The 11,106-nt window shown below is 34.8% G+C and overlaps 3 protein-coding genes across 4 annotated transcripts in view; 1 reads left to right on the top strand and 2 right to left on the bottom strand.

Moving 5' to 3' along the window:
- Nucleotides 1-5,701, bottom strand: part of LOC119837653 (importin subunit beta-1) — a 9,461-nt gene extending 3,760 nt beyond the window's left edge. The window contains exons 1-9 of one of the 2 annotated variants that reach the window (XM_038363475.1): nt 5,531-5,701; nt 4,852-5,093; nt 4,528-4,708; nt 4,102-4,361; nt 3,720-3,906; nt 2,348-3,489; nt 2,091-2,261; nt 1,859-1,981; nt 984-1,276 (exon numbers count right to left, since the gene is read on the bottom strand). In XM_038363475.1, coding sequence (XP_038219403.1) covers nt 984-1,276; nt 1,859-1,981; nt 2,091-2,261; nt 2,348-3,489; nt 3,720-3,906; nt 4,102-4,361; nt 4,528-4,708; nt 4,852-5,093; nt 5,531-5,588 — 2,657 coding nt within the window. In that variant the 5' untranslated portion in view covers nt 5,589-5,701. Of the gene's footprint in view, nt 1-979; nt 1,277-1,858; nt 1,982-2,090; nt 2,262-2,347; nt 3,490-3,719; nt 3,907-4,101; nt 4,362-4,527; nt 4,709-4,851; nt 5,094-5,530 lie in introns of those variants that run through there. The other variant, XM_038363409.1, reaches the window with a different exon arrangement.
- An 871-nt stretch (nt 5,702-6,572) lies between these two features.
- LOC119828549 (40S ribosomal protein S18) lies at nt 6,573-7,510 on the top strand. Its single transcript, XM_038350736.1, has 3 exons — nt 6,573-6,730; nt 6,867-7,052; nt 7,214-7,510. Exons 1-3 carry the CDS (start codon nt 6,728-6,730, stop codon nt 7,481-7,483), a joined length of 459 nt encoding a protein of 152 aa, XP_038206664.1. The 5' UTR covers nt 6,573-6,727; the 3' UTR covers nt 7,484-7,510.
- A 1,162-nt stretch (nt 7,511-8,672) lies between these two features.
- LOC119829297 (protein catecholamines up) lies at nt 8,673-9,848 on the bottom strand. Its single transcript, XM_038351753.1, has one exon. It carries the CDS (start codon nt 9,738-9,740, stop codon nt 8,727-8,729), a length of 1,014 nt encoding a protein of 337 aa, XP_038207681.1. The 5' UTR covers nt 9,741-9,848; the 3' UTR covers nt 8,673-8,726.
- Nucleotides 9,849-11,106: the final 1,258 nt, after the last annotated feature.

Raw genomic sequence — 11,106 nt, forward strand, 5'->3', positions numbered from 1 at the left:
TACAAAAATTGTTGTTTGTGAACTACCTCCACCTATTTCTCCGCAGTTGGTATGTGGAGTATTTTTCTGGATGTTGGCTGTATTATGCTGACAGCAGAAGACACTATCAGCCAATGCCATAGCTATGTTAATAATATGATAATTGCGTGTTCGATATTGGAACACGCACAGTGAAGGGTTCACATACACAGACAAAATATATGTAGATTGTATTGATTTATTTGCTATTCACAAACAAATCTATACACATCCATAAGTAATAATATAAGTATACTAGCCTACTTTCTACTAATATTATAAATGCGAAAGTTTGTAAGGATGTGTGTGTGTTTGTTGCTCTTTCACGCAAAAACTACTGAGCCCATTGTAATGAAATTTGGTACGTAGACAGCTGTACAACTGGAATAACATACAGGCAACTTTTTATCCCGATATTCCTACGGGATACGGACTTACGCGGTTGAAACCGCGGGGCGCAGCTAGACAGTGATAAAAATAAGCCCTAGATGTAATTTTATATCAGAGTGTACACTGCGAATGTTATAATTGTGCTCTGTAGTCTTAACAATGAATGAATTCTATTGAAGGGGACTACATGAGCCACAAACATTGTGTTTAAAAGATTACAATTGAAAGTCGTTTTAAAGTCACTACTGGTATATATTTCGCATGCACCAGTAACAAAAAGAAAGTGCGAAAAGGTGTATTATATACTATATTTAGTTGTGTAAAGTAAAATATTATTATTGTTCATTTGTTTGTGCTAAGTTATCCCATGGAAGCATTTAATCGAGATAGAAGTATTCCATTCCCAAGTCAGCTCACCCAGTTACCCTGTTTGTATACCACATTCATCAAAATCCGTTCAGTAGTTTCAGCGTGATGGACGGGCCAACAAACAATCACGTTTCAATATTAGTGTGAAGTGTGATATGTATATAGTGTGATAGTGTGATAGCCGATCACAGAGTCGCCGCACTCACCAGCTCACGAGCGGCGCCTGCTGCTTGAGCTTGCGGATCTCCTTGGCGGCCCAGTTGGCGAGCGTCTTGGTGCGCTGCGTGCGCGACTTGCGCGCCGCCTGCAGCAGGTCCAGCAGCGGCTTGGTCTCGAGCAGCGGGATCACGCGGCCGCCGAACACCGTGCACAGGTCGCCCGTGAGCCCCGCGATCACCGACATGTGCCCGTCGGTGCGCTCCGGCTCCGACGCCACTTGCACCATGAAGCTCACGATCGCGGGCACGTGCGGCTCCACCAGCGCCACGTCCGATCGCACCTGGGGACCGTCGCGTATTGTATACTAGCTGCGCCCCGCAGCTTTACCGGCGCTCGTTTGTGGTCGACCTTATGTAATATAGCTTATAGCCATTCTCAATAAATAATTTTCAATTCGAACCGATAGTTCCTGATCTTAATGTGATAAATCAAACATATAGATTCATAGGTTTCATAATAGTAGTAAAGAATATAGATGAAAATGTATACTTTAGTTCTAGCTAGAGGCTACTTCATTTGTGTGGTACCAGAATACATACTGGTAAATAGGCTTTTCAAAGTCTTGCAAATAGCCATTGCATTGAAAAGCATATGATTACACAGTAATTCAGTTAGTTTTATTTAAAGCTCTCTTGATATATAATAAGAAAAAAAAATAATGGTGTATATAGAAGAATATAAAATACTAGCTTTCTGCCTGCAGGACGCTCATGGGACATGAATCTCCAACTTCCTAACTATCTCCATAACACAAAAATCATAGTTTAAATAGTTCCATTGTGACGAGAAAGAAAGACAAACAAACACATATTAAAATAGAATTTAAATGAATAAAAAAATCATCAAACATTTTGAATCATACCTCTCCGTCTACACCCTTCAATCCCTGAATGATTCCTGTGTAAGCTTCCAGGATACTTTCTCGGAGTTCTCCAAGATATTCAACCATGTCATAATCATTGCGATCTACTTGAATGGTGCTGGCCTGAAAAAAACATTATATATCATATTTCTATCATCTAAGAATGAATATTCTTCTATCGTATTTCTAAGAGTTACACTTAATGTGATGTAAATTATCTTAAAAAGTTTACCTGCAGCAGCATTTGCATTACAACATCAAAATATTTCTTGAAGTCAGGTCCAATACTCAAAGCAATATCACCAAATACAGACAAAATTTGTGGCTTCACTGAGCGATGGATGGTGGGATCACTCAAATTTTGCAACAACAAACAAATAATTTCATCACAATATGGAAGCACCTGTAAATATTTTAAAAGTAATTAGTAACATATTTATTTAAAATACGAATTATCATGTGTTTATTGTTCAATATGCAATATCCTACCTTGCTCTTTAGTGCACGACAAATGTCGCCAGTTAGCCCAACAGCTGCTATGCATACTTGATATTCTTGGTGATTCTTTAAACCAACATACAGATATTGTTTAAATGCATTCATATACTTGAGGAACCCTTCACCTAAAACTTCTACCAGCGTCGACACCGCCATCAGGGCGTCTTCTTGAACGCCACCAGCTTTACCTGCATTTCCAGCAAACATTGTTAAGAGAGCAGTCATTATAGCGTCCGATATTTGTGGTGCATCTTCTGGTGTCATTTTACGGAGGACTGATTGTAAGGTCGCACATAAGAGACTCTGAAGATCATTGAACTGAGAACGATCTGCCTGACTAGATATGTGGTTCTCCATTTGTAAGACTTGTTGCAGTCGCTCCAAAATGACCATAGTTGTTTTTTGGACGGTAACATAACAATCAGTAGGTGAATTTTTAACCATTTCCATGAGAGCTTCATATGCAGCTGATCGTAAGCTATGTTGCGCCGCATCTTGACGGTCAGTAGTCTCAAGTAGTCGCTGGATAATAAAATCGAAATATGTTGACATGCAGTATGTTTTTGGTTTGCTATCATCTCCACAATCGGCCGCATCATAAGCTGCTTCAGCTAATCCTGTGAATGCCCAACAAACATTAGCAGCAACTCTTGGTTCTGCTTTGAGACCATTGACAAGACTTTCAAGCAAGGGTTTGAGATATGTTTCATTGATAGCAGCTTCAGGAACAATTTCACAAATCCTTCCAAATGTCCAGGCAGCAGTATCTCTAACTGCCACACTAGTGTCATACATGGCTTCAATTAAAGTAGACATAGCATTTTCTACTAGGGGTTTCAGAGTATTTGCTTCAAGTCCTCCCAAAATGGAACCAAAAGCCATTAGTGCGGCTTCTCTGTATCGCCAATTTTCATTTTTGATGTTGGCATTGATGAAAGGTAAAACATGTGGGACAATTTCGTCTTCACAGCAATTTGAAAGGAGCATCAAACAAACAGATGCAGCTTTGGATGGATTCCACTCCAGTTCATCTTCAGAATCATCTTGCTTGGTGAGTTTTTGCATGAGGACTGGTGCAATATATTGCAGAGCTCCTCTTGCATAAAACCTTGATGTTCTAGCTGGTGGTCGACCTGTCAAAACAAAATTAACCACATTATGAAAGATTAAAACAAAAACACCTATCAGTCCACCTCAGCCTCTCCTGTGGTACAATTGTAGCCTAAAGAAATCAAGGCTCAAATTACTTTTTTTAATTTTTAAATTGACTCAGCAGATCCTTTAATAGATGCATTCAAAGTAACCAACTCTTCAGCTTCTTAAAATATTAAAATTAGAAAAAATAAAACCAGACAATACTCACCCACTTCAGCAGCTTCTGCTTCTTCAATAGCCAAATCAATTTCTTCATCACTTACGTTCGACCAAAACTCAATACCTTGCAATGATATTTCATCTGTATCTGATTTCATGGCTTCTAATGTAATCGGAAATAGAGCTTGACCCATATATGGTTCCATATATTGATAATACAAAGATAATATCTTTACCTATAATAAAACGAAAGCAATGTTACTTTAATTAAAATTAAAATTTGAAAAGGAAAAATTTGAAATGAAAAGTATATGGTATATATATGATGAGCTACTTCACCAATTGTAATTTTATATGTTGCTATTTGCTCAAATACACACATGAAATAGCTTTGTGTATCTATAATAAAAAAATAATTTGTGAATACTCACTAAGCATTGAAGAGCTGCAACATTTATTCTCATATCTGGTGATTGAGTTGCTTCACAAACAACCTCCATGATAAAGTTACGTTCATTCTCTTTATCAAAATTTGCTTTAGTAAATTCTAAAGAGTTGAGAAGAGCTTGTGTTGCAGCAAGGCGGACATGATTACTGGGCTCAGTTGACCTCATACCATGGATAATGGCAGTTAAAATAGGATTACTTTGTTCAGTTAAAACCTCAGCATCTATTTCCTGGCATATATAACCTGACAAAATAGCAGTTTATGAGATAATGAAGTTTTTATTTATGACATGAGATAATAACAATTTTAAAATCTTAGATCAATAGCATAATTTTTTGAAATGGTTTGAATGAATTGTATGATACATTTAAATATTTTTTATTTAAGTTATACATAATTCTATACTGACCAATAGCTTCTAATGTAGCTTCCTTTTTAAGTTCAGTTGATTGAGCATTTACTACATTTTCTACAAGAATAGGTATGAGATCATTCCACTGTCCCACTGGAAGTTCTGCAACTGCGACATATGCCACACACTGTGCAGCAGAACTAGGCCTACTATTTTCTGTACCTATTGCAGCTAAGATCTAAAAAAGACAAGTACATACATGATAAACATTATATTTTAAACAAGATTAGATTTTATTTGATATAAAATTAATTTCCCATTAGACCTTGAGAGACTACAATTAAAATCTTACAAAGCACTTAATAATTTTGATTTTCTTACATTTTTCTTTATGTATAGCCTAACATCTTCTGGTAAGGCTAACCATCTTTCTTGATACTGTTGTTTGAATGTAGGGTCCTTTGAAGTGAGGTGGTTCTTTAGCTGTAACCCCGCAGCCATTCGCGCCACCTGACTATTTCCACCTTGCACCAGGACATCAGATAGCATTTTGATGAAAGTTGTGAAATTCGTGACAGCTGCATGTTCGAGGTATTTCTCAGCAGCTTCCAATTCATTTCGATCTGAAAACGATTGAAAAATATGGTCGTGATAACGATTAGACAATGAAATGTAATTAGAAAGTAAGGCTAAGACAGTTACGTAGAGGTTATTTTCGACCGAGTCGGAACATTTATAAAAGTGGAATATTATAGGAAAATTATCTAGCTTACGCTTTTTATTAGTACGTCGGTGTTCAAAGATTGTATTGTTCCGAAAAAGCTAATCATACGAACTAGAAACTTCGTTACTGTCAACTAGGACATGTCACATTTATTATTTTTTTATTAATTCTACTATTATTAAATTTCTCTCAAATTTAAATATGTAAGACCGCATTCAGAAAAATAAATGGCTATTCATAAATAAGTTTTACATAGCTATTCTACTCTTACATGCTACGTGCAATAGTCATTTGACAATAAAGAAGCGCCATGCTCGTAGAATTAACGTTACTTACCAGGAGATATAGTCTTTTCTAATACTTGAATAAGCGATATCGTCGATCCCGTATGCATTTTGTATCACTGTTATCTAAATCAACTTATAACTACTAGATAAATCTAACGAAAGATGAAAAAAATTTTAACCGGCACACGACGAACGAACTCTTTCAGTTCACAAAAGTAACAAATTTATTGCCATAAACAATTTTTCTTTATGCACGGAGCATTCATTGCCATTTTAAAAATAAGACATAATTTTGAATCTAACCGAATTTAACTCGAAGGCTAATTAGAAACGCCATAGAAATTGTAATAAAAAATTATTGAATGAAGTAGCAAGTATTTTAATATGGACTTATAGTATGTCGTATATCTGAGGGTAAGGTAAATATTTTATGTATCAAAATAGAAATTTATGTTTTTGGGCCCTTGTTTAAGTTTTCAATATTTTTATAATTGACTAGCTGTTAGCCCCGGTTTCACCCGGGGTACATATATAGCCTATGTCATTCAGTGTAATTGCAGTTTTCTGATGGTGAAAGAATTTTTGAAATCTAAAATAGATCTAAAGTAGGGATTAAATGAAAAATTAAATTTATATATATATATATATTTTTTTATGTCATAGCGGGCAACTGGGCTGGTGGTTGATGTTAAGCGATCACCACCGCCCATGAACATTCGCAGAGGTAGCTGCGAAGGTGTTGCCCACTTTTAAGGGGTAAGGGAAAAGGAAAGGATTAACGACTGGAAAGAAGGAATGAACTGGGACGGGTGAGGAAAAGGAAATAGGCCTATATATACAGATTTTTTACATTTTTAACAAAGCACGCCTATTTTATTTGGAAATCATTTGAAATTTACAATCATGTTTCTGACTTATTACAAACTGACAGGATAAACAGAATAACTGATGCGAAACCAATGGAATGTCTGAAAACTGCGATAACTACTATTTTAAGAAAAACAATTTGAAAATGTTGTAAATTGTAATGTTGTAGTACTGTGAATAGGTTGCATATTAAACAATACTCTCTATGGTTGAACAACTATGTGAAGTCTCGTAGCCAAGCCATTAAATCTTAATAATAAAAAAATCTATGATGTGAATGTCATTTCAAAATTGACATTTGGCATCTTTTGCTTCTCTCACGTCTTTTCATGTTGACAGGTGAACTTTAAAATACGCGAGCCGACAAAAATAAACGAAAATGGTATAAAATCTATTTTATATTTTAGAATCATTCAGTGAAAACTATTTCTTAAATGAAATATGTGTGTTGTATTAAGTAATTATGAATGTGAAGTGTTTATTTTTGAGAAAAAATCAAATGTTGTTTTTCTTTCCAGTCGCTCGTCATCCCTGATAAGTTTCAACATATTCTTCGTATTATGAATACGAACATTGATGGCAAACGTAAAGTTATGTTTGCCATGACTGCTATTAAGGGAGTTGGTCGCAGATATTCCAACATCGTATTGAAAAAAGCTGATATCGACCTCGACAAGCGTGCTGGAGAATGCACAGAAGAAGAGGTATGTAAACATAATTTGTTATTCTTTTGTTAAGTCACTAGTTTCTTATGTCGTTCAAATATTCTGTTGTTATCTAATTGGGTATTACTAGCTTTCGCGAAGTAAAACATAAATTATCTAAACTTTAAAGGTTATAATTATTATCATTCTTCATCTTTCAGGTTGAAAAAATCATCACCATAATGTCAAATCCCAGGCAGTACAAAATTCCTGACTGGTTCTTAAATAGACAAAAAGACATTGTTGATGGTAAATACAGCCAGCTTACATCATCCAACTTGGACTCAAAACTCCGTGAAGATTTGGAGAGACTGAAGAAGATCCGTGCTCACAGAGGTATGCGTCACTACTGGGGTCTACGTGTACGTGGTCAGCACACCAAGACAACTGGCAGACGAGGCAGAACTGTGGGTGTATCTAAGAAGAAGTAAACATCAATAAAGTAATTTCTGTAATTACAAAGTGTTCTTATTTCTGGCAACCTAGATACACTGCACACAAACCCTCTATAATACTATCTCAAATTCTACCAAAATTATCTTATGTTAATTATCCAAATGGCTAAGGTAAAAAAACCAACCCTGGTTCCCTTTTAAGTTGTTAAATTTGTGTTTTTTCACAACTGTAAGGGCATACATGTGACTTGACAGGCTTTATAAGCCTATGTGAATTAAAACAAAACAATGTTGATTACTACAGTGACTCCTATGTCAAAATTCATCCAGTGGTTGGGGCTGTAAAGTGTGCTTTTAAATGGTCATAATTTATTATACTCAGTTGAAAATATTGATTTTATTAAACAACTAGAGCTGCGCCCTGAGGTTTCAGCGTGGATATAGACTGAATATTGGGGTAAAAATATATGTTGTCTATGTGTTATTTCAGTTGCCCAGCTATCTACATACCAAATTTCATTGCAATTGGTTCAGTAGTTTTTGTGTGAAAGAGTAACTAACATACACACATCCTTGCAAACTTTTGCATTTATAATGTTACTAGGATTAAAATATTAGTAGGATACGATAGGATAGGATTTTATAACGCAGTCGAAATCATAAAATAAAATGAATGTAATGGTATTTTGCGTTAGTTTTACCTAGGTACTCATTAATAAATTTTCTTTTGTAGGTAGGTATGTTTATTTAATGGGGTTGGGTTAGGATAATTCCAAAAAGAGGGCCAGATAATTAAAACCTCTATCACACTTACTAAATAATTTACTATTAATACAAAAAAATTAAATCTGTACTCATTATCCTACTTGTCATAAACTCGAAAGTTTGTAAGTATTGATGTGTGTTTATTACGCTTTCATGTGGAAACGACTTAGTCTCTGTATGAGATAAGGTACAGAGATAGATTAGTTTGGATTAGACTACATTTTAACCAGGTACCAGATGATTGATGCCACGGGTACACACTCATACAGCTAGTATTATACAATTTTGTATAAATAAACCACAGAAGTTTGTCTGCTTTTGTTTTGCGTTTTTTTTTTTTTACATTTTCCATTGATTCTTTACTTTTATCTACTATTATCCAACACAAAAATAATTTTTTCATTGAAAAGACTAGTTCATATGACATTTGGTGTGAGTTAATTAAAATAAAATAATGAAGTTTTGTTTTATAACTTTTTATTAAGCACAAACTTATTTTAAAAATAAAACGCTATTATTCATATTGTGCTATAATCACCATCATGTACACACCCGCTAATAATGCTAGTATTTCTTTGATAGATTGAGAAAATTTATTTGATCCTTCTAACAATTCAGGAATAACTGAAACAGTTGCTATGTATATAAAACCTCCGGCTGTAAATGGTAATATTAAAGAAGAGACAAGTCCATCACTAGAGCCTTGAAGGTAAATTGACAAAACAGTTCCTGATATGGCACCAAAAGCAGTGAGTAACTGCAAAAACATAGCCTTTCTTCGGGAACATCCAGATTGAACTAATATAGCAAAATCTCCAATTTCATGGGGAATTTCATGCAACAAAATTGTAACAGTTGTGATAAATCCAATATTTTGTCCTGCTATGTATGATGCACCGATTGCAAGTCCATCAGTAAAATTATGGGCAAAATCAGCAGCTAAGTTTAAATAACCAGCAATTTTTATTTCTTCTTTCTTTGCTTTATTTTTCTTGTTTTTATCATCTTTCTTCTTATCACTTCCATGAGAATGACCATGTCCGCCACTAAACAGTCGTACCGATTTTTCCACTACAAGGAATGCAATAATGCCACCTAACACACCCAATCCTACTGTGAGGTCATGGGGTTCGTGATTATCATGTGCGTGACTATTACTGTGGCCAACGTCACCATTACTAGAGATAAGCGCATGAGGTATCAAATGAAGAAACGCATCTCCCAAAAGTCCACCAGATGCAAATGATAACAGTATCTTCAGTAATGGTTGTTTCTCGACAGTACCATCAATTGGAATGAAGAATAAAATAAAGAATGGTACTATACTTATGAAAATAGTTGATCCCAGTGCTTTTACATACAAATCATAGTTCGACACAGCTTCCCGAGGTAAATCTTTTTCATTTGCATCTTTACTGTATTTAAATGATGGAGGTTCATGTGAATGAGAGTGCGAGTGCCCTAGGACCAAGACTATACATGTTAACACTACACATAGTAAAACTGCAACTTTATTCAATTTAAACATGATAGAAACATTAAAATTTTGACTGATTAAAGTAAAAGTTTATGATTACGGTATCGGCTATTGACGTTTTATGTACAACAGCAACTGTCATCGTCGTAAAAATAAAAACATGACAGAATATTTGCATAAACTAAAGAGGACAGGCGGTAAATGTTACCACACTAATCTATGATATTACCCGCCGGCGTTATGTTTATATATTTAAATTTGAAATGACCTATCTACAAAACCTTTTCTTCTATCAAACAAAATCTTTTCTCTTTCATATAATTTTTTAATTACATTAAAATAGAATAGAATATATTTTATTAAGGGGTGCTATTTTAGTCTATGCAACATAATTCTAAAACATTTACCGTCAAGCACAGTGTTCACTTTACCCCTAAATCAATTGAGTGTATGAAAGAATATTTCAAACGGTTTGTCCCAAATATTATTGTCACAGAGTCTGTTATATACCGTTATATAGTTACAGTCATATATCAATTCTATAATTTTTCTTACTTTCTGTAAGAACATTGAAATCATAGAGTGTTTTGTCTAGTCTCAGCGCGTAGATGTAGTGCTAAAGCTGGCACGTTCACACTTCTCACATCAGCATTCTTTTTTTCTGTACAGAAAGTTTAACCAAATTAATACGTTTAATTGAAAGAATATTTAATATAATCTACCGATTTTCTGATTTATAGTTAGGTAGAGTCTGATTTATACATAAATTAAAAATACATATCTATTACAATTGTTAGTAAGTTCAAAATTAATTTTACTTCAACTCACCACGTTTGTTCGCTTTCGAACACCAACGATCGAATGTAAAAAAAATACTGTATTCATTACCAGTAGCAAAAGTCAAACAGAACCATATCCATCATGCTCGTAACTTTGCGTACTCACGAGGGAAACGGTTAGGCTTTTGAGGCATGACGTCACAACGCACGCTTATTCACAGACACGCGACAGCTTTCGATAACAGACCTATTTGATAGGTAAATATTATCAGAGAGCGCGCTACGAAGGAAGTTCTATGGCGAAGCTATGAACTAAATTTGATAAATCGGACGTATTCTGATGTTGTGTGTTACACTCTGACTTAAACTCATACACGTAGTTATAGTATGTCCATGGTTGAACCCTATAAAAAAGGACTTCGATGAAACGCTGGATTCCATTGAAATACTTAAATACATAAATGTCAAATGTGTGTAGACAATTGACACTTCATACTTACCAACTAGACTATGGGTAGTATTTTCTTGTGTTTGGCTTTACGCGAGTATTATACATTTAGAAATTGAAAACTTTTCAACGGATTTTAAACGTGATTTATTCATTATATTATTAACCCGACGTTTCGAACACTTTACAG

Source organism: Zerene cesonia, chromosome 1 (assembly GCF_012273895.1).
Source record: "Zerene cesonia ecotype Mississippi chromosome 1, Zerene_cesonia_1.1, whole genome shotgun sequence".
NCBI lineage: Eukaryota > Metazoa > Arthropoda > Insecta > Lepidoptera > Pieridae > Zerene > Zerene cesonia.

What these genes read in the sequence shown, in the direction of transcription:
- LOC119828549 (XM_038350736.1), top strand. An exon ending in GAGAATGCACAGAAGAAGAG is followed by an intron (nt 7,053 to 7,213) that starts GTATGTAAACAT and finishes TTCATCTTTCAG; the next exon opens with GTTGAAAAAATCATCACCAT.
- LOC119829297 (XM_038351753.1), bottom strand. Translation starts at nt 9,740, where the DNA reads ATGTTTAAATTGAATAAAGTTGCAGTTTTACTATGTGTAGTGTTAACA.